Source organism: Meriones unguiculatus, chromosome 3 (assembly GCF_030254825.1).
Source record: "Meriones unguiculatus strain TT.TT164.6M chromosome 3, Bangor_MerUng_6.1, whole genome shotgun sequence".
NCBI lineage: Eukaryota > Metazoa > Chordata > Mammalia > Rodentia > Muridae > Meriones > Meriones unguiculatus.
The window spans coordinates 25,230,316-25,253,463 of NC_083351.1; the positions used below are offsets into that span (position 1 = coordinate 25,230,316).

Sequence of the window (23,148 nt, forward strand, 5' to 3'; positions counted from 1 at the left end):
GTTGCTCTTGCAGAGGACCTGGGCTTGGTTCCTAGCACCCACATGACAGCTGACAACCTTCTCCTGTTCCAGATCTATTCCGGGGGATCTGATGCCCTTATTCTCACCTCTGAGGGCTCCAGGCATTCATTTGATGCACATACATACATACTTGTAATCAAAACACTCATATATGTAAAATAAGCAAGTCTAAGAAAAATTAAAAAGAAAAAAGTAACATGGATGGGCATCTCAGTGCATGCCTTTAGCCCTAGCCCCTAGGAAGCAGAGACAGGTGGATTTCTATGAGCTTTAGGCTAGCCTGGTCTATGTAGCAAGTTTCAGGCCAGCCAGAACTAGTGAGATTCTGTCTCTAAAACAAACAAACAAAATAAGACAACAATCATGGAAAATAAAGCTCAACCTTTGATATACACATGTGTGTGGAGCCTACAGAATGGGAGAAAAATTTGTCAGCTAACGGTATTACAGATATTATACAAAGACCCCCAATAATTAAACTCCTCATACCAAGTCATCTGTCAACACGTGGATAAATGAATTGATCAGATAGTTCTCAAAAGCAGAAATAAAAATTGTCAATAGATATTTGAAAAAAAAAATTCAGCACACTTGGCCACAAGGTAAATGCTAATTAAAGGTGCATTGATATGCCACCTTACCCCAGGAAGAATGACTATCACTAAGACCATAAGTGACAGCACATGTTGATGAGAATGTGAAGAAAAAGAAATTATTATTATTATTATTATTATTATTTTGTTTGTTTGTTTTTTGAGACAGGGTTTCTCTCTGTGGTCCTGGCTGTCCTGGAACTCACTTTGTAGACCAGACTGGCCTCGAACTCAGAGCTTGGCCTACCTTTGCCTTCTGAGTGCATGTGCCACCACTGAACAGCTGAAAAAGAAATCCTTATTCATTGCTGCTGGGAATATGTGTGTGTAATCACCACATTAATCAGTATTGGAGCTTCCTCACAGGGGAAAAACAACAACAACCAGATGACACCAACAAAAGAAATCAAAAACCCAAACAATTAACAATAGGGCTGGGTAGGAGGCTGGATTAGGAGTGCTCGCTAATCTTGCAGAAGACCCGTGTTCAGTTCCCAGCACCCAAGCGGTGGCTCTCAGCCATCTGTAACAACAGTTCCAGGGAACCAGATGTTCTCCTCTGGCCTCTGTGGACACTGTCTCCATGTGGTGCACAGACATATGCAGGCAAATGCTCAGACACGTAAAATAAAAATAAATCCTTAAAAAAAAAAAGGTAAAGCTTATTTTTTAATTAACCTCTTAGTGATAGCCTGCCATGACTCTACATTTGGCTCAGTGCTTACTAAATAATAATGATTTTTTTTTTCTGTCCAGTCAATGGAAAGGGACTTTCTTTGGTCCCAGGGTCACTGGCTCCAGCTTTACTTGACCTCCATCTTGGGGCCCAGGTTGCTGGTGTGGCCACACTTCCTGCGGCGGTGGGCTGCAGGGGGTGGGAGGCAGACCTGTATAGTGCTTTCGGCAGATCATTTTGTCACTGTTGTTTGTTTTCTCAAGACAGGGTTTCTCTGTGCTGCCCTAGCGGTCCTGGAACTCACTCTGGAGACCAGGCTGGCCTTGAACTCAGAGATCCACCTGCCTGTGCCCCCTGAGTGCTGGGATTAAAGATGTGCGCTACCACTGCCTGGCAGTGTCCTTTACTTTTCAGGGCCCGGCAGTAGGAAGATATTTCTCAGAATGATTCATCTGTTAATTTATTCCTTCCTTCTTTTGGTCAGCTCTTGCCTAGCATCTAAGATTCAGAAAGGACAGCTTAGTCCCCCACAGAAAGATGCCATACTAGCGATGGAGATTTGAAACTGATTATCAGGAAACGGGCAAGACCTGGAAGGAATTGGAGTGCTGGGGAACATAGTGATGAGACCTGGGAAGAGGCTAGCCCTGCTGCTGCTGCAATTCCAACATGTAAGGAGACTGAAACAGGATGATTGTACATTTGAGGCCAAACTGTGGCACAACAAGTCAAGAGCTCCCACCACCAGGTGTGTGTGCATGTGCATGCATGTGTGTGTGTCTGAGCATGGCTCTGTGTGTGTGTGTGTGTGTGTGTGTGTGTGTGTGTGTGTGTGTGTAGTGGGGTGGTAGGAGAGAAGGCTTAGCACTTATAAATAAATATAAGTCTCCATGTCATTATTCAGAGCAGAGGCAAGCATAGGATCACAGTGAAGCTTTGAGTTCACTTCCCAGGTCCCACACACTGGAGGACAGAACTGATTCTCACAAGTTCTCTTCTGACCTCTGCATGAGAGCCCCCACCCCCAACAAAATAAGTAAATGTAATTTAAAAAAAAAAGTTTACTTTTTATTTAGTTTTTGCTCAGTTTTTGAGACAGGAGCTCCTTATGTAGCCCAGGCTGGCCTGGAACTTGCAATGTTCCTGCGTCTCCTCCCAGTGCTGGGATGATAGGTATGTGATACCACCATGTCTGGTAAGAATTTCTGAAAACGCCAGTCCCAACTCAAAACCTAAAATCAGTTTAACAGACTGAAATGATAGTAAATACAAAAGGTGAGTGCTGTGCTGGAAACAGCATCTATCTGGACCTTGAAGAGTGAGGGTGACTTGGGGGTGCAACCTGTGGAGGTTGGGGTGAAGGAGAGGTGCTAGGAACCAGGGATGGAAACAGACTGGGCCTTTCTGCTTCTCTCAGAGCCAGTAGTTTTCAGCGGAGAGCTCTTCTCCTTTAAACAGCCCAGGGCCTTTAAGATGCAAGGCCCCAGAAAGTCCTAGAAATTCCCTTATTCTTCAACTCCCTGGACCTGGAGCCCCTGAAAGAGGGGAAACTCAAACGGTGGCCCGAAGACACAGTCATCTTCCTGGCTTGGAGGCTGGGGCACAAAGGTCTCCTGGGGTCTTGAATGGAACCAGGCATTTTCATAGGATTTAGGGCTGGGTGTGGGGGCCCCCAAGAGGGGTTGAGTGGAGTCACAGCGAAGGTACCGCACTATGTCTGGGCTGGTGGGGCTCCCCAGCACCTGACCATAAAGGACCTGGTCACCAGTGTCAGAGTGGGGCTGGAACTGGTTGGAAATTGCTCTTGAATCTCCTTGGAGAACATAGCCCTGAACCAGGGCGGGGAGGCTGCTGGTCCCAAAGCTTTCACTGGAATCCCAATGGGTCGGTTTCTTGTCTTCCTCCAGTACAGTGATCTTGGTGATCGGTGGCATGCCGGAGTCCCAGAAATTAGGCAGCTGGAAGATTTCCTGAACACAGGGATACAACGTGAGGCCTGGTTTATCTCAGACGTCTCCCCCTACACTGTACCTTCCTGAGATGAGACAGCTGTGGGATCTCTTTTGCTGCTGTGTGGCGGAGCGCAAAGGGATGTACTTAATTGGCACCTGTACATCCCTGACGAGTGGCCTCTAACCCCCACCTGCCCGACCCACTGCAGCACCCATGCACCCATTGCCATTGCGTAGTGAGGTGATGAAGCTTTGAGAGTCAGACTCCAGCCTGCATCTCTCCAAAGCAGCGTGCGTGTGTTTGTGTGTCTGTGTGTGTGGGAGGGCATCTCTGGTAGGAGGGTGAGGCTCAGGTGTGCCCTCCTCCAAAAGGCAGAAGGCCACCTGTTTAGTGACTGTGCCTTGTATGCCAGTCATAGTTTATATCCGTTTCTGCCTCATGAATACCTCTGGCATGATGGTGGGCACCCAGGAGCTCAGGCTGCTGTGGGCTGGGTCTGGCACATTTGGCCAGAAGAAATTCTTCCTGCTGGAGAAGGAGACAAGTGACATTTGGGTCAGGCATGCTCTCTCAGCTTGCCATCTGGCAGCTGAAGAGGGGGTGGGGTGGAAGGCCAGACTTGCAGACTGGGGCCTGGAAGTCTGGGAAGGCATGGAGGGACTTCTGCACCCATGGGTAACAGGAAGTCACTCACCTGTGCTTGCAGCAGAACCAGGCAGCTGCACAGAAGCTGATGAACAAAAATAGAATGCAAAGTATAGCCAGGAAAATGTGTAGCTCGGATGTCTCTGGGGTGAGAGAAAGCGAGAAGAGTTTTTTCCACTATGGTGGCAGAGGCAGGTGGATCTAGTCAGCCTGCTCTACAAAGTGAGTTTCAGGACAGAGAAACCCTGTCTCTAAACAAACAAACAAACAAACAAACAAACAAACAAACCAACTAAAAAGTTTTAAAAAAGTCTTTGCAAGGCAGAAACCTTTGTCTGTATAGCAAACATACTGAGATTCTGGGGTTCATAGGGTTCAGTAGTCTTGAATCTGAGACAAGGTGCGCAGGGTTTAGAACAAAGGCTGCAGTGAACTTGTGTGAGTTCACTCACACGGGTGAGTGCTGCTGGAAGTATGTTGGATTTGTTGTGTGTTTGCTTTTAATTCCTTTTATTTTATGTGCACTGGGGTTTTGCCTGCATGTATGTGTAGGTGAGGGTGTTGGATCTTCTGGAACTGGAGTTACAGAGAGTTGTGCACTGCCATGTAGTTTCTGGGAATTGAACCTGGGTCCTCTGGAAGAATGGTCAGTGCTCTTAGCTACGGAGCCCTCTCTCTCTCTCTCTTTTTTCAGCCATCTCTTCTTTCGGTTGAGTTGTTTGTTTGTTTGTTTTTTTGTTTTTGGCTTTTAAGACAGAGTTTCTCTGTGTAACAGTTCTGGCTGTCCTAGAACTCACTTTGTAGACCACGCTGGCCTCAAACTCGAGATCCACCTGCCTCTGCCTTCGGAGTGCTGGGATTAAAGATGTGTGCCACCAACTACTGGCTGGTAGTTGGTACGCCAACTACAACCAAAATCAACTTTTGTTTGTTATTCTTTAGAAACATTTTACTCCTGCCAAACTTTTTACCATTTTGTTCTAGGACTAAAGGCATGTGCCACTACACCTGGCTGAAAACAGAAAGCTTTAAGATTTTCCTGCCATCAATCCTTGGCACATGTATATTAAATTCGTGTATCTTTGGATTGTATCATATTCAAATGGCTGGTTTTAGGAGTTGCTTTTTTGAGTTGCTGACTTGAGTTTCCCAAAAAAGAAAGTAAAAGTGGGTGAATTCTGACTTGAGATTAGGCCAGAATTTCCAGCAATTTCTGAAATGGTCTTAAGCATATATTTTGCCATTTGGTACTATATATATCTCTGCAGTGTGTTCTCCTCAGCATTGATGACTATAAAACTCAAAATAGTGATTAACTCTGAAAAATGCTGATGAGAGTTGAGGATGCCCTTTGACCTGCAGTTTCAAACATCCAGTCAACATTTAATTATCTGTGTAAAAAGAAACAAGCATGTCCATGCCATCAGTATGCGTGTTTGTCTTAACCTTTAGTAAACGAAAGCCTATATGCCTACCAAAGAGTTGTTTCAATATAAGAGTACGGTTTGTTTTCAGTGTTTGGTCTGGATGTGGTTTACCTGTGTACGGACCCAGAATAATGTAAAAATTTCTTGTGTGGAAAGGGGTTAAAAGTGGCAAAGTTGAAGAAGCCTTGGGCAGGAGTGTTTGTAAGTCAGCGATGATGGGTAGGACTGCGTCTTCTCTCACCGGTGGGGATTCTTGGATGGGCTCTGGTCTTCCCTCAGATCAGCAGATCCGAAGGCAGGGTCCCTGTTACTCTCAAGATTAAGACTTCACTTTTGTTGTTTTGAGACAGGATTTTTCTGTGTAGCCCTGGCTGTCCTAGGACTCGCTCTGTAGACCAGGCTGGCTTTGAACTCAGAGATCCACCCACCTCTGCCTCCTGAGTGCTGGGACTAAGGTGTGCGCCCCAACCACCTGCCAAGGATTTCCCTTTTTAAACTAAAAACAACAACAACAACAACAACAACAACAACAAAAACCAAACAAAAACAAAAACAAAACAACAACAACAAAACACTTACATAATCTCCTCTCCTCCCTTTAAAATCAGGTTTTCTATTTATTTTTATTTCATTATTTATTTTGAGAGAAGGTCTAATAGTAAATGAACCCTGGTTGGCCTGAATTTCTTTGTAGATCAAAATGGCTTCACACTCCCAGAGCTCCACCTGCCTATGTGTCCTTAGAGTTGAGATTAAAGATGCGTGCCACCACACCTGGCAAAATCCAAATTTCTTGAAAGACAAAGTGGGGCACCCTCCCAATGGCCATCACTGTCAGCCTTTCCCCTTACCTGGGGCCATGGTCATCAGGGTAAGGCCCGTACTGTTGGTGGACCCTGCCCGGCTAGTGGCCATGAGGTAGACATGATACAAACTGGCGGGCTGCAGGTGGTTCAGGACAAAGCCATGGAAGGAGATGTTCAGGATGACAGCTGCGGGCAGAACATATGGTCAGTTTGGGGTGTTACAACACCTCTGTGTCTGCTGAGGAACACCCCTTCCAGGCCCTCTAGGCTTGTGGGGAGCTAAGGGTAGACTCACAGAAGGACTGGTTGTGAGCATCGGTCCAGAGGATGGTATAGTGCGTGAGGGGTATCATCCCCAGCCACGGGGTCTCAGGTACCCACTCCAGCTGTGCCCAGGTCCTGCCAATTTGTTTTAGCTGTAGCTCTGGAGCATGAGGAAGGGCTGTAGAGAGAGAGAGAGAGAGGAGGTAAAAGGGCTGGTATGATCGGAGCAAGTACACCTGACTGGACTCCCGTGGTTTCGGGACCCAGGATCTAGAACGTACGCTGGATGACTGAGAAAAGAGAGCTCAGGGGGCTGGGCGTACTTGTGCATGTCTATAATCCTAGTGCTCTGGAGACCGAGGCAGGAGGATTGCTGTGCATTTGAGGCCAGCCTGAGCTATGGCATGAGACCCTGTTCTAAAACAAATATGAAAGGAGCCGACAAAATAGCTCAACAGGTAAAGTTCTTGCCCTGCAAAGTTGAAGGCCTGAGTTCAATCCCTGGAACCTACAGGCTCTACTTTGCTTTTCTGTTGCTGTGATGTATACCATGACCAAAAGTGATTTGGGGAGGAAAGTTTATTTCAAGCTTACACTTCCAGTTATAATTCACTGTTGAGGGAAGTCAGAGAATAAATTCAAGGAGGAACTGAAGCAGAAACCATGGAGGAATGCCGTTTGCTGGCTGGTGCTCATCTAGCTTTCTCATGGCCCATACCCACCACCTAAGTAGGGGTGGTGCTGCCCGTAGAGAGCTGGGTCCCCCCACATCAATCACCAGTCAAGACGATTTCTCATAGATGCAATCACAGGCTGATTATGAGGTGGGCAGCTTGCTCGGTGGAGGTTCCCTAGCTCTGGGTGACTCTCAGTTGTGTCAAACTGATGATGAAAACTATCCAGTACACCACAGAAGCTGTTGTCTGGTCTCCACAAGTACTGTGGCACGTGTGCAACTGTTTCCACATATCATGCACACATGATAGTAAATGAATTAAAACAGCAGCAAAACCAACAAAACATCAAACATAAAACCCCCAAACAAAAGCAAATGTGTGTGTGTGTGTGAGAGAGAGAGAGAGAGAGAGACAGACAGACAGACAGACAGACAGACAGGTATCCCTTCCAAGAGGGTACTCTGTTTGTTTGAGATGGTGGGTGGGTCTTACCACAAAGCTCAGGCTGTCCCTGAACTCACAGTTCTACCTTGTCAGAGTCCCTAGGGGAAGAGGCATACACCAATTTGTCCCATCCCATCCCTTGCCAGCTCATCTGAGGTCCCTTTATGGCTCCTAGAGGCAGAGCCTGGGTTTGAATCCAGTTCTGTCTGGTTGCAAATCTTTGCCCTTCAACTGCTGCCACACCTGGTTTTACCTGATGTGGTTTCTGATTTCTCACTGACCCTCTGAAGTGTGTCGGGTGCTCTGTTTAGTTCTGTCAGATGTGACACTGTGTTTCTGTTGGGGATGTGGATTGATTCTGTGAAATTCCCTCCCTGATTCTCTCCCTGTCTACTACCCTAAAACCTGAATTCTGCCCAGCTTTGGGGAGCCCATTGTAAGCCAGGATGAAAAGCATTCCTCTCAGAGGCCACAGGGGATGGGGTACCATTTCCTTATTCTCCCTGTCGCTGGGGCAAGTCAGGGAGAAAGGAGAGGATTCTGGGAACAGGCTGATGGTAGACAAACCTCTCTCTCCAGAGTAGGTGTAGACCTTTACAGAGGGTCCCACGGTGCCTGGGTATAGGGGAGCCACTGAGATTTCGTAGAGCTGAAAGGGACTTATGTTGTCTGCAGAGAGAAAATAAGATGACATTAAGGTTGGGGGCTAACCTCTGCTATCCAGCCTTAGAGTTTCATTTCTGCATGGCCTGATTTTTGACTCTCAGAGCTAACCTCTGCTATCCAGCCTTAGGATTTCATTTCTGCATCACCTGATTTTGGCTCTCAGAGCTCTCTTTTATCTCATTTGATGGCTGTCACAAAGGGAAAGAGGAACAGAGAATTAGAATAGGAGCAGACTGTGGGCTAGACAAGGACAGGATCTGGCCAGAGTAGAGGAAGAATGTCCCCCATGTAAGGGTTCAGAAAAGGCTGGGGAGGCTGCCTCTGTTGGGAGGTTCCAACTGCCCCTGCTACCCTCTAGACATGCACCACAACCTCTGTTCCCCTTTCCTGTCCCACAACTCATCTCACCCTCTAACAGAATTCCAGTGATGTTCCCATCAGGTTCCATCCTCCAGTTCTTACTGCTGTAATTGGAGATGGGCCCCAGGCCCCACTCAATCAGATAGCCCTGAGGCAAAGAGCTGGGCGCTTCCCAGTCTACCCAGATGCTATCAGGGTCTTGGGCCATGGCATGGAGTCTGGTCACAGCTGGACCTGGAGATTAGGTGGGAATTAAGAATGAAGATTCAAGTCCTGCCTTTGCTACTGACAAGACCTGTGATCCAGGGCATGTCAACCAACATGAGCCTTGATCTTCTCATATGTAAAGGGGAACTGACAACAAAAATCCTCACCTTGGAGATGTTTGGTGTGAGTTAAAGGAAGGTGCATAGAACAAGCCTATTGCAGAGTCTGGCCTGTGGATACTTCCTGGCACCATTCTGCTTGATATATATGATTCATTGAGTTCTCTATCAGTCACATCAGGCAGGCTCTATGGTTGTCTCCATTTTATCAATGAGTAAAAATGGGAGATACAGAGAAGGTGAGAGGCTTACTAAAGATCACACAGCTCGGGGGCTGGAGAGATGGCTCAGCGGTTAAGAGCACTGGCTGCTCTTCCAGAGGCCCTGAGTTCAATTCCCAGCACCGACATGGCAGCTCACAGCCATCTGTAATGGGGTCTGATTCCTACTTCTGATATGCATGAAGACATGCTTATAATATATAAAATACACGAATAAATAAACTTAAAAAAAAGATCACTTAGCTCAGGGCTGGAGAAATAATTTAACTGGTAAAGTGCTTGTAAGGCAAGCACAAAGACCCGAATTTGATCCCTAGAATCTATGTGGAAACAACAACAAACAAAACAGGTATGTGGCATTTCTAATCCCAGCACTGGGAAGGTAGAGGCAGGTGGATCCCTGGGGTTAAGACTCTAATCAGTGGGATATCCTGTCTCCCAAAAAAGTGGACAAGAACCCCAAGAATGACATTCGAGGTTGTCTGCTATATTCATCCACACACCCAAGACTTGTAAGTGGGAATCTGAGCTTCTCTCTCTTTCTGTGTGTGTACGTGTGTGTGTGTGTGTGTAGAGTGTGTGTTTGAAGGTATGCATATTCTCCCAGATCAACCTAGTTCTGGCTCAAAGTTTTCTGCCCCAGAGAGCAATGCTAGTGCGTGTGCTTGCAGGTTCTGGAGACAGCAGGGGCCAGGGAGAGAAGACACCTACCTGTCCAGGCCACTCCATTAGCAAGTGGCTGGACTAGACAGGCAGGCGCCTAGGCAGTCCGGCCTTCAGCTTCTCACGCTGCTCTCTACTCTTCAGCCGCCGGTCCCATTTACCTTTGTTCTCCCGGAAAACCACTGGAGTAGGCAGAGAGGTGCCCCCTGTGTTGTAGGCCACAAGGGTCACATTCTGGGCCTCTGAGGGCAGGCGGAAGGTACAGCTGAGCTCCGTGGTGTTACAGAGGTGTGTGTCCTGCCCGGGCCGATCTGAGGAGCTCCAGGAGAGCAGGTAGCCCTGTATCTGCCCACTGTCTTCCTGTAGGGGTGTTGGCTGTGACGTGTGAGGAAGAACATAAAATGAGGGAGTTGTCTAGTTCATTGTGGTCAGTACCCCAGGGTCATGGACTGGCCATAGGACTGGGCCCTAAGTCCTTTCTTCCCCTCCCTCTCTTCCCCTGTGGCAAGAAGGAGGAAGCCAGTTAGTACACGAGCAGTTGCTTAACTATTCTTTGACTGGATCCTTTGGGGCACAGGTGACCCCAGAGGGGAGCCGCGCATTGCAGTCTCTCCCCAAAGCCGCTACCCAGCGTCTGAGGCACGGGTAAAGTGTAAGCAAACTACCTCCTAGCCTCCCAGGCATACTGCAGTCTTGAACCCTACGTTGGGGCTCTGTTGAGGTGTGTGTGGGGTCTTAGAGAGTCACCTTCCAGAACAGTTGCACACCCACTGTCCCAGGATCCAGTTGCTTCTTCTGCCACCATGTGTCCAGTCTGATGATGGGGGCTGCAGATGGGGTGAGATGAGAGGGTTTTGATGGGGAGGGGCCCTGGGGACTGGACTGAGCTCTGATGGCTACTCCTGGGTTCTCACCTTTAATGGTGGGCCTCAGCCGCAGGCCAGGACTCCAGCTGCTCCAGAGTCCAGGCAGAGGTGAGCGGATGCATCGCATCTGCAGGGTGTAGACTGGGGCCTGTTGGAGCCCGCAGAGCTTGAACTGGTCCTTGCTGGAAGGCAGGTGGGACACCTGGTGTGTGGGAGGTGACACTAAATCCAGCTTGCCCTCTCTCAGTCCCCCACCTCCATCCGGAGAGTGTTCTCTGTCTCACCAGTGTCCAGTTGGCTCCTTCGAGCTCTGGCTGGTAACGGAGTTCACACTCCTGCTCCATGAAATTACTGGGTTCCCATGGCTTCCAGCTCAGCCACAGGCAGCCAGGCAGGCGTGGGACCATATCAGGGCTAATGTCCAGGGCCCGAAGCGTGGGGGGCTCCAATTTCACTGCAAGGGGTAAGGTTGTCAAATTTTTCGATGCCTCATGGAGAGTCCCCTGTCTTAGCTCCCCTTTTCTTTCTGGGTCTCTTTGAGTCTTTTTTTTTTTTTTCCCTCTGTCTGTTGCCTTATCTCTAGTTGTGCTTGGGTATGAGTATTATTAGTAGGTGAAGACCTGTCACAGGGACTATCAACTAGTTGTTATGTCTGCTAACAGCATTTTCTTTCCGGATATTCAGCGGCTTGCTCCCTCAGTTCCTCCAAGAGTCTACTTAGCTGTCAACGCCTTTTTTGTTCGTTTGTTTTGAGACAGGGTTTCTCTCTGTAGTGTTGGCTATCCTGGACTGGCTTTGTAGACCAAGCTGGCCTCAAACTCACAGAGATCCACCTGCCTCTGCCTCCCTGAGTGCTGGGATTATTTATAGGTGTGCTCTACTGCACTAGCTAGCTCTCAATGCCTTAAGTCACCTGACATCCTATTTTATTTATTCTGCCATCGAAATGGTTACAATATTCCGAGGGTGGAACTTTTGAAGTTCGTTCACTGCCATGTCTTTAAGACCTCCACAGCCTAGCATGAGGTGAGGGTACTTCAAGAAATCAGCTGAAGGCTGGCGTAATGTATTGTTGGATAAAAGTGCTAGTTAGCTTTGTGAGGCTGACAACCCAAGTTCCAGTCCAGTCCCCAAACTCATGTCAAAAAGCCCAATGCAAGGTGCATATTTGTAATACCATCACTATTGTGGCAAACTGGCAGGTGAAGACAGGAAAATCACTCTGAAGCTCCCAAGCAACATTGCCTGGAGTCAAGGGCAACATCAGAGACAAGAGAGACCCTGCCTTCAAAGTAGAAAGAGAGAACTACTCCAGAAAGTTCCCCCGGCCTCCATGTGTACCCTATGATATGCATGCACTGTGCCTACAAATAAGTACATAAATAAGATGAGCAGGCAGTGGTGGCACATTCTGAGGCCAGCCTGGTCCACAGAGCAAGTTCCAGGACAGCCAGGGCTACACAGAAAAACCTTATCTTGAAAAACCAAGAATAAATAAGATGAAAGAATGAACATGTTCCCTAGCCTCTGGTCCCCATTTCTCCCTTCTCTGCCTCTCTCCAGGTCTCCCAAAATCTCCCTGCCTGAGCCTAGGTATTTCTTCCCTGTGCCTCTCTGGGCCTCCCAATTTAGGGACTTCTCCCCTTTCTGACAGCCAGTGTCACTCACCAACATCCATGGGGTCAAGGCACAGCTTTGGGGACTCACTGGTCCCTAGCACATTCTTTGCTTGCACCCAGATGACCATATTCTGGTACAGGATCAACCGTTTGCGGGGGATGGAGCATTTGCTCTGCCTTTCCTCCGGCACACAGTCAAAGATGGAGTCCTCCTGGTATTGGCAGTCAGCACGGCTCCTGCCAACAGGCTGGGCTTTGGTGCCAAGCAGACGAAGGAGGCAAGGCTTCTCTCTCTCTCTCTCTCTCTCTCTCTCTCTCTCTCTCTCTCCACACACACACACACACACACACACACACTCCTTTCCCTCTGGATCCTCACCTCCACAGGGACTTGTGTCCCAACCCAGGACCTGGAGGAAGGGACTGACATGGAACCCCTACGTACCTGAAGCTCTTTAGGAAGAAATTGGTGGGCAGGTGGGTCTCAGGGCCTGGCTCCCACTGGCAGACCAGGTTGTTGTTGGTGAGGTACATGAGGCAGGACAGGTTGGAGGGGCTGGCAGGAGGATCTGTACAGGTGGGAAGAGTGTTAGGAGCCTGTATAGTGTGTGTGTGTGTGTGTGTGTGTGTGTGTGTGTACACCTGTGGCCTTACTTCCTTGGTGGGATCTTCTTCCTGCAGTGTGGACCTGTAAGGACAGCTATGTTACTGTCAGGTACACGGGCAGGCATCCCAGACCATCAGTACCCTGGTGGCCCTCTTCTCAGTGACAATGCAGCTTGGGTTCTACTCTGGTTTGGTCAGTCATTAGCCATTCGATTGTCAAGTGAATGAACTGTTCTCTGCCCCAGTTTTCTTATCTGTAAAGAGGGTTAATGCTAGTCAGCTTCTTTCCTATGTTTCTTTTCTTTCCCCTTTCTTTCTTTCTTTCTTTCTTTCTTTCTTTCTTTCTTTCTTTCTTTCTTTCTTTCTTTCTTTCTTTCTTTCTTTCTTTCCTTCTTTCTCTCTCTCTCTTTCCTTCCCTCCCTCCCTCCCTCCCTCCCTCCCTCCCTCCCTCCTTCCTTCCCTCTCTCTCTCTCTCTCTCGCTCTCTCTCTTCTTTCTTTCTCTTTCTTCTTTCTCTCTCTTTCTTTCTTTTCTTTCTTGAGACAGGGTTTCTCTGTGTAGCCCTGGCTGTCCTGGAACTCACTCTGTGGACCAAGCTGGCCTTGAACTCAGAGATCCTCCTGCATGTCTCCCAAGTGCTAGGATTAAAGCCTGTGCCACAACCTGGCTCTCTCGGGTTTCTTTAAGGCTGTGGTGGTTTGGTTGAGAATGAACCCCAAAGGCTCATCTTTGAACAATTGGTTCCCAGTTGGTGGAACTATTTTGGAAGCTTGTTGGAGGAGGCGTGTCACTGGGGGTGGGCTTTGAGGCTTTAAAAAATCTGTCCTATTTCCAGTTAGTCTTCTCTGTCTCCTGCTTTTGCTGTTCAAGCTATAAACTCTCAGCCGTTTCTATTATCATGCTTTTGCTCCACCATGATAGACTCTTAAACCTTTGGAACTGTAAGGCCAATTAAATGTTTTCTTTTATAAGTTTCCTTGGTCATGATATTTTGTCATAGCAATAGAAATAGCATACAGCATCGGAGTGACTTCCTGTGTATAGGGAACTCACAACTGTGCCAAGAAGGTGGCAGCTGAGATGGTCACTGCTTTCTTTTCTTTTGGAGACAGGCTTTGTGATATGGTCCAGGCTAGTTTCTAACTCACCATCCTCCTGTCTCAGCTTTCAAGTACTAGGACCACAAAGTGTAGCTCTGTACCTGGCTCTTTTATTGGTTGGTATGTTGCTAGGATTAAAACTCAGAACCTTACTCATGTTGATTATGTATTCTACTCTGAGGCTATGGCACCCATTTCTTTTTTGGGGTGGGATAGACAAGGACTCATTATGTAGCCCTAGCTGCTCTGGAACTCTCTATGTAGATTAAGCTGTCTTCAAAAATCACATAAATCCTGAAAGGCAGAGAGAAAGAGGCCTTTTCTGGGCAGGTGGCACACACCTTTAGTCCCAGCACCAGGGAGGCAGAGGCAGGCAGATCTCTGAGTTCAAGGCCAGTTAGGGCAACACAGAAGAAACTCTGTCTCAGAAAACAAACAAACAAACAAACAAACAAACAAATTCACAGATATCCATCTTCCTCTGCTGGGATTAAAGAAAGACCACCATGCCTTGGTTCTTCCTTCTTTCTTATAGCTCATCTTGGCACAAACTCCAGCCTGCTCAATTTAGAAAGAAAACTGGGACCAGACTTAGGAGGAGCTGGAAGCCAGCCCCTCTTATGGCTAAGAACCTAAGCGTGCTAACCAGCCACACAGACAGGCAGTTCTGCAGGGACCACTGTGGGGTGCAGCCTTTAGTAAATCACTTGTTCTCACTGGATGGCAGTTTCCTCATCTGGAGAATAGGCTAAAGAACAACAGCTGACAGGAAGACCCACACCCTCTATCATGCTCTCAAAGGGCTACCTGAGTGAGGTCTTAGCTCTCCCTGGTTTTGGCAAAGGGGTATTAGAAGCAGATGGGTGGATGGTGGGAGGGACTTACAGCCTGCCTGAAGCTCAGCTTGATCCAGGATCTGGAAGCTGTCAGCCCACGGCACTAAGCAGGAGAGAAAGGCCTGGGTGTAGTTCAGGTGAGCGAGCGTGATGGTGGATTCCTGGGTCCCATCAGGCAGAATTCGCTGTCTGTCTCCATGCTGGTTTGGCTCATTTTCCAGTCTCCATAGGATCTGTGGCTCTTGGTCCAGTTTGCTGCAGTTTGGGCTGATAGTGCAGGAGGCCACGACAGGGTCCCCCAGGCGGACAACGGGGGTTGAGATCCTGATGTGCCCGCAGCTCTCCAGACCTGAATTGGTTAGAAGGTGGGCCCTGGAGGACTCTTGCTAGGCCAACTTGGGCCATGCCGAGACCTTTGGATTCCCAGTCTTAGAGCCCTCCTCTGTCTTTTGACTTTCCCATCAGGATCTGGGGGACTAAACAGGAAGAGGAAGTATGAGGCCTTAGCAAGATGTCCTATGTGGAGAGAGAGAGGAGAGAGAGAGAGAACCATCTGCCCGCAAATGGTTATCAATGGGCTCTGCAGAGAAAAGTAGCTCCTGCCTGTGTTTGTCACTTTCCATGGTGTGAAACCTCCTTATAGTGTAAACCAGAGGTGTGAACCTTACTGAAAGTAGGGCTACTTCCTGGGGTGTGAATATTCCCTAGGTTACAAACACTCCCTGTCACGTGAGTGTGCTCCATGATATGATTGTCCTGTGGCATAAATACTCCCCATGGTGTGAACACCCTCCCCACCCTGAATGACGTAAATACTCCCCAACTGTGTGAACCTTTGCATCCCCTACCCTCCCTGAACGTGGCTGTGAATGAAGTCTAAGTCCTCCTAGCCAGCTCGAGTTCCCCATTAGAGAGGGACTGGGCGGTGCAAGCCACAACTGGAGTGATAAGAACCCCCAAGGCCACAGCAATCCTTGTCAAATACAGATCTGATTGTAAGAGCCCTTTTTGATTGAGACACCCCGAAGGCATGCGTCTGCCTGCACAGGCAGGCTGGTACGATGGGTGTGAGCCTGGGACACACAGACTAGACTGCATGTCTTGTTATTAGTGACCCTGGTATATACGTAAGTAAAACTCCATGTGCCTTTCTTCTTTCATCTGTGAATGGAGATTTAAAAAAGAATAACACCTCAAAACCAAAATGGTTTCTATAAGTTAGCTTCCAGAGCCATCCCTGTCATGCCTTACATCTCCTCCACTCTAAAGGAATGTCCCCTGTTCTGTGGGATGCTGTCACATCTCCGCCATATTCCAGCCTTCTGTGGCAGGGTGGCTGGCATTATCAAAGACCTGACTACTGGCAATAGTAAGTCTCAATGCCTGTCTATGATGAGTCAGCATCAGGCTTGTTTTCCTTTTATTTTATTTTTATTTTTAAACCTAGCACTACCTTTGTGTCGCAGGAAAAACCGAAAGGTTTTGTTGTTCTCTGTCTTTTGAGACAGGGTTTCTCTGTGTCACTTTAGTTGTTGAGGAACTCACTTTATAGACTAGGCTGGCCTCAAACTCACAGAGATCTGCCTGCTTCTGCCTCCCAAGCGCTGGGACTAAAGGTGCCAGCCACCACCACCCAGCTAAGGGAATCAGAACAGTATCTGGCAGGTCATTACATGCGGCCAAGGTTAGGATGACATTTCAGATCCTCCACATTGCCCCCGGCCTCTCGCTGTGTTTGCTCAGACACCAGGTCTGTTCCTGAAGAAACAACACGATCTCTCCTCTGCACCTGCTGCCACCCCTTCATGGCACTCTTCCCACCCTCTCCCACCCGGTGAGCATGTGAACATCCTGGTGAACCAGACTATAGCCTTTGTAATTAGGGTCGTAACTGCCCTGCTACCTCTGAGTTTTGTGATGTAGAGGCCTTGGCTATTTTGTTCATTGCTTCACTCCCAGGGTCTGGCACACAGCCACCTGGGGACCAGCACCTCTCTTTTAATCTTCCACCCCAGCCCCTGACTTACTTCTGGGGAGCAGCGAGAGGATCAGGGTAACTTCAGCCAGGCTGCAGGCTCCCACCATCACGCCAGCTTGGTGCTTACCTGGAGGCAGTGAGAGATGCTTAAGGACAAGCCGAGTGGCCGAAGCTGAGTCGAGTCGTTGCCCCGCTGCAGTTTGGGTAGGTTACCTGACCTCTAAGCCTCAGTGTTTGCAACATGGAGGTAACATTGGCCTGTGCCACTTGGGACTTTGAGAGGAAGATGAGAAATGGTTCGTATCCAGGGTTTTCCCCTGAGCTGGGCATCAAGGAAATGACTATGTGAGTGTATCACACCACCAAGTTCAAACCCGCCTTCCGGAAAACAGGGACCAGTGCCACGAGGAACACACGCTTTCCTTCCCTCTTAGCCTGGCTACCTCTGTTTACTAATCCTTCTTTGGTAACTTTGCTGGCTAGTTTTGTGTCAACCTAATAGAAGCTGGAGTCATTCTGGAAGAGGGACCCTCCGTTGAGAAAATGTCCCCACAGATTAGCTTGTGGGCAAGCCTGTGGTACACTTTCTTGATTGACTCTCCACGTGGAAGGGATGAGATCACTGTGGATAGTGTCACCTGGGCTGGTGTCTCTCAGGGTTATAAGAAGGCAGGCTGAACAAACCGTGGGGAGCAAGCCAGTAGGCGCACTCCTCCATGGCTTCTGCATCAGTTCCTGCCTCAAATTCCTGCTCTGACTTCCTTCCGTGATGATGGTTGCCTGGAAGTAGAAGCAGACCTAAACCCTTTCCTCCCCAAGTTGCTTTTGGTCAGGGTTTTTTTTTTTTTTTTTTTTTTTAATCACGGCAATGGAAACCTTAACGAAGACAACAACCTCATATTAGCACACTAGTCTGATTATCTCCTACCCCCACATTCTCACACACATATACACACTGCGTGGGAAAGACACAGCCCTCTGGTTCTCCTCTCCACTCATTTGTGCTTGTAGCAGGCCTAGCCCACACCTGGTACCATCGTGTCCTTCCCACAGGCCTATGTCAAGAGCAGACATAACGGAGAAGACCAGGCATCTGCCCTATGTTGCCTGCGGCTGGCATGTTCAGCATCAGTAGTTCCCTGCAGAAGGCCTGGGGGTGGCCCATGTTTAGGGGCTGGGGCCCATTGGAGCCTATGCCTATTGTTCAGGGAAGACATGTGAAAAGAGGCAGGGAGCCCATTTCTGACCCTGGCTCCAATACTTACCTGCCTGGTGAACTTGGATGAGTTACTTCACCTTTCTGAGCCTCAGTTTCTCCATTTGTGAAAAGGGCATTAACAATAAGACTCATGTCTCAGCAGGGCTATAACGATGAAGTGACACAGTTAAGATTAAAGCCTCTGGCCCAGTGCTCCAGGAACAAGCTCTCAGAAGCAGTGGGCTATTTATATGAGCCCTGAAGCAGGAAATCAGCCAGTGGAACCAGCAAAATTTAGTGCCGGTCCCCACAGCCCTCTGTGACAGCCACCTTCTCTTTGTGCTCCGTCGCATGGTTCCGTTTCCGGCTCTACTTTCAGCTCCGATGTTCTCAGGCTGTTCCCCATCACTGTAGCCATCTGTTGGGCTCAGCAGCTGCTCACTGTGCCCACTGTGGACACAGCTGGTGCCATAAGCCATTGCTGTGACAGCATCCTCCCTTCTTGCTGTCCTCTCCTTTCACTCATCATTGCCACCTTTCTCCCTTGGCTCCCTTCCCCTGTCCTGTTCTTTTGAAATTCTGTCTGTGGGAAGAGAAGGGGGAAAGGAACACTGGGAATAAACTAAGGGGGAAGGCTTCCCAGGTGTGACAGAGGTAAAGATAAGGATGGATGGATGGATAGAGAGCTGGACTGATGGGTAGACAGATGGGTAGATGGGCTGGGGGATACACAGAGACAGACTGAGACAGAGCCTGGTCCAGTGTTATAGGCCTGAGATCCCAGCTACCCTGGAAGTGGAGGCAAGTGTATTGCAAGTTCAAGGCCAGCCTATGCTATAGAAGAAATTCAAATCTATTTTGAGCAACTTGCTGAGAACTTATCTCAAAAATATAAAGCAACCAGGGCTGGAAATGTAGCTCAGTTGGTAGAGTACTTGTCTAGAAGGCACAAAGACCTAGGCTTGATTCCGCAGTACCATATTGAGAACCAGGCATGGTGGTACAGGCCTGTAGTCTAGGAGCTGGGAAGCAGGAGGATCAGAAGTCCAAGGTTCGTATTTGCTTACATGGTGATAAGCCTCATCTTCATGAGAGCTACATAGTTCAGTAACCACCACCACCACCATCACTACCACCACCACTAAAGACTAGGCTGGAGAGATGGAGAGATGCAGAGAGACAAGGAGAGGCAGGCAGAGAAAGCCAGCCGAGTGGATCTAGGGACAGAGGCCTGGCAGGCCAAGCCTTGCACCATTAAAGTTACGAGGCAAGGCAAAGAGAACCGGGAGAGGAGAAAGAAGCCCAGGCTGAGACAGCCATACTTGTTGAGAAGAGGCAGGCCAAGTGGCTGAAAACAGGGAGCAAGCCAAGAGGGAAACCAGAGCAGATGGGGGCGGGCAGTGGGGGGGGCAGTGAGCGGCGGGGGCAGGCGGTAGAACACATCTGAGGGGTAGAGACTCCAGAGGGATGTGTTCATCCCTGAGCTCAGCTCAGCTCAGCTCGTTCCCAAAGAGGTTCAGCCGTCTGACTTCCCTGATGCTACACACAGATAAACTCCCATTTCCCAAGGGTCACCTGTCCCAGGCCCCCTGCTGTGGCTAGCCCTGGCAGGCCTGAGGTCTCCAGGGCTCCACCCTCCCCTACTTACACCGGGGCTAGGGCAGTGTGCCCAGCCTCCAGCCTCCGTGCTTGCTCTCTCTTCTCTTGTCTCCTCTCTTCTTGGGGCAAGTTCCTGAAACTTCTCTTTCTAGCCCGGTCGTTAATGACAGGCCAGGGGACCCAGGATTGCGACACCTTCCTGGCTTCCCTCCTGCTCTCTACCGTGGGCCTTCACCCTTGGGGGACATAGACAGCCCCTTCCTCTCAGGAAGGAGGTTGAGGGAAACCGGTGAGCTAGCGACCTTCCTGCTTCAGGGGTCTTAGAGGGCTGGGCACATTGTGGCAACCTGGCCGAGGTCCCCCTCTCCCTTCTCTCCGGATTTCCTGAGCTCCACATTTTGAGGCTGGGCAGGGCACCGGAGACAAGACAGGCCCGGGGTTGGGGGGAATAGGGGTGGAGGTGTGGTGACGCGGGGGACTGGGGTCTTCAAGTGTTTATTCAAAGCTGAAGCAGGAACAAAAAGACAGGGAAAGTTAAGGGGGGGCGGACCCCCTCCCCCTGAGTCTGGTCGAAGCCCCTGTTGGAGGAGAATCAAGATTCCAGCACAGCTAACATTTACTTAAGGTTTTTTTTTTTTTCTTTTTTTCCTTGTCAGATGTAGACCTGCTGTTTTCTAGGACTCTGATCAGAACTCCTGACGGTAAAAGATCACACCCTCGCCCCTTTGTACATTCCTAGTGGCTCCTGGTTTTATCTCATCAGATTGTAATCCCTTTCAAAATGCCTCCGGACCCACCCTATAATTTCAATTCCCAAGAAAGAAAAGGGAAAAACGGTTCTTAGTTTGAAAATCACCAAAATAGCATATATTAGTATATTAGTCAGGGTTCTCTAGAGCAGTGGTTCTCAATCTTCCTAATGCTTGCAACTCTTTAATATATGGCTGTGGTGACCCCCCCCACCATAAAAGTTATTTTCATTGCTACTTCATAACCGTTACTGTTGCGAATAGTAATGCAAATATCCGTGTTTCCGGATGGTCTTAGGCGACCCCTGTTGCTCTAGAGGAACAGAACCGACATAGCGTACACGCACACGCATACATGAATTTATTAAATTAGCTTATGCAATACAGTGGAAATAGTAACAGCAGCTGCCACACACCTGAGTGAGAACCCACCTGGGAAATCCAGGACATGCTGGTGCCTCAGCATTCCCAAGGTGGTCCTCAAGACCTGGAGGGTGTCCGGTCCTCAGTGTTGAAAGCCTGGAAACTCTGCTTTTGACTTGAGCAGAGGAATCATCACCATGGCGGTGGCAGCACCAGGGTGGATGAACTAGCAGCAAGGGGGAAGGACAGGCGAGCAAGGGCTGAGCAGTCTTCTTTCAAGTCCTGCTTTTGATCAGCGCTTTTGCGACCAGAAGGTGACACGCCCATATTTAGGGTGGGTCTTCCTGCATCAATCAAGGCAAGCAAGATAATTCCTCAACTAAGGGCTCCTGCTTAGGCCGTTCTGACACACGGCAAGTCGACATTTAAGATCAAGCAGCGCCATCAATCCCTTGTCAACAAGGCATGAACAGGTCACTTTGAAAACCATAATTCTCTCTTTTTTAAAGAATTACTTATTTTATGTATACGAGTGCTTTGTTTTCATGAACACCAGAAGAGTGAATCAGATTCCATTACAGATGGTTGTGAGCCACCATGTGGGTGCTGGGAATTGAACTCAGGACCTCTGGAAGAGCAGCCTGTGCTCTTAACCACTGAACCATCTCTCCAGCCCCCAAATTCTTAAAAATCTCAATGCTTCAAAAGTCTCACATCTTAGCCAGGTGTGGTGGCACATGCATTCAATCCCAGCACTTGGGAGGCAGAGGCATGCAGATTTCTGAGTTCAAGGCTAGCCTGGTCTACAGCTCAAGTTCCAGGACAGCCAAGGCTACTCAGAAAAAAACAAAACAAAACAAAACAGAAAACCTGTCTCAACAACAACAAAAGTCTCATATCTCTTAACTGTAAACTTCAATGAATATCAAAAGCAAATTACACGTTTTCAACATTATAGCACTAAGTAAATATCTGTTCTAGTTTGCTTTCTGTCACTGTGATTAAAAACCATGACCAAAAGCATTTTGTGGGAGGAAAGCCATGCTCAGCTAGTTTTCTTATATAATCCAGGTCCTCCCGAACAGGGATGTCACAATGTGCTGGACCCTTCTATATCAATCATGAATCAAGACGCTCTGATCTGGACAATTCCTCGAGTGAGCTTTCCTTTTCTTACCTGACTCTAGTCTGTGTTAGGCGGGCAGTTAAAAATTAACCAGCACATCTGGCTAGGGCAGCTACGTGTGACCATTTTTGGGAAGCGCACATCCATCCTCTTAGGTGCAACTTATTTCTGAGTGTCTTTCTTGTAGGTATGTGTGAGTGTGTGTGTGTGTGTGTGTGTGTGTATGTGTATGTGTTTGTTTGTTTTCAGGCAGGGTTTTTCTATGGAGCCCTGATTGTCCTGGAATTCATTATGTAGACCAGGTTGGCCTCAAAGTCACAGAAATCCATCTGCCCCTGTCTCCCAGGTGCTGGGATTAAAGACTCGTGCCACCATGCTGGGCCTTTCTGCCATGTTTTTTGAGACAGTATGACTCACAATGGTTCAGAGACCTGGAATGTTTTCCACAGATGATGTTTTTTTGTTGTTCATGTTCGAGATTCTCTTGCAATTATCTACAGGTAGTTTTCTGAGGATTCAGCTGCTTGCAGTTATATACAATTCACTAACTGCTAAAGGTTAGGTAACAGCACACAGGTCCTCACAACATGTTAATCCCATGACTCTTCCTTCACAATATACCCAGCATCCTGTGCATGTATATAATGTGTACGAGTACACAGTAAAATTCAGCTTGGCTCCTGTGTGTCTGGATGTTTTCATGATCACACGTTGGAATAGCGGATGTCATGCTGCCCTCTGCCCCAAGCTCTCTGATGGTTCCCATCAGCCAAATCAAAAGACTGCTCAGTGATCTGCGTGGCATCCTTTATCTTCCACAGCCCTCTTCCCCCACCCCTACTACCTCTTACTGCTTTCTTCTAGCTTCTCTGCTTTTCTTGTTTATTGAACCTGCTAGCCTCTCTGCACCTCAGGGCCTTTGTGCTTGCTGCTTCTTTGGCCTGGACGCTTTCACCTCAAATGAGGAAGGTAAGTGAGGCCACTCCTTTCCCTTTTCAGGTCTTTGCTCAAATATCACCTTCCTATTGAAGGAAGGTCTTCTGGGCACCCTTAAAACAATTGTCTCTTTTGTCCCTTCTATCCCCCTCCACCTTCTTCTTCCCTTCGATATTGATTTTCCCCACCCCAGCTAGAATTGAACCTCTGTGCTGGAAAGTATTTTTTGCCTGTTCTGTCCAAAACATCAGCCTCAGATGACGGTGGTGGCACACACCTGTAATCCTAGCACTTGGGAGACTGAAGCAGGAGGATAATTGTGGATCTGGGGTCAGCCTGAACATCACAGTGAGTGTTAGTTCAGTCTGGATTACTGAGGGCGACCCTGTCTCAGAACAAACAGGGCTGGAGAGACAGCTCAGTTAGGAGCA

The 23,148-nt window shown here is 48.4% G+C and overlaps 1 protein-coding gene across 1 annotated transcript; it reads right to left on the reverse strand.

Annotated features, from left to right (window-relative positions):
* Positions 1-2,336: 2,336 nt before the first annotated feature.
* On the reverse strand, positions 2,337-19,559 carry Csf3r (colony stimulating factor 3 receptor). Its single transcript, XM_060379564.1, has 16 exons — positions 18,012-19,559; positions 16,796-16,873; positions 14,818-15,117; positions 12,673-12,796; positions 12,277-12,464; positions 10,893-11,062; positions 10,657-10,810; positions 10,490-10,569; positions 9,904-10,117; positions 8,581-8,766; positions 8,074-8,175; positions 6,417-6,563; positions 6,167-6,307; positions 3,938-4,031; positions 3,690-3,771; positions 2,337-3,260 (listed from the first exon to the last, which is right to left on the reverse strand). Exons 2-16 carry the CDS (start codon positions 16,851-16,853, stop codon positions 2,796-2,798), a joined length of 2,505 nt encoding a protein of 834 aa, XP_060235547.1. The 5' UTR covers positions 16,854-16,873; positions 18,012-19,559; the 3' UTR covers positions 2,337-2,795.
* Positions 19,560-23,148: the final 3,589 nt, after the last annotated feature.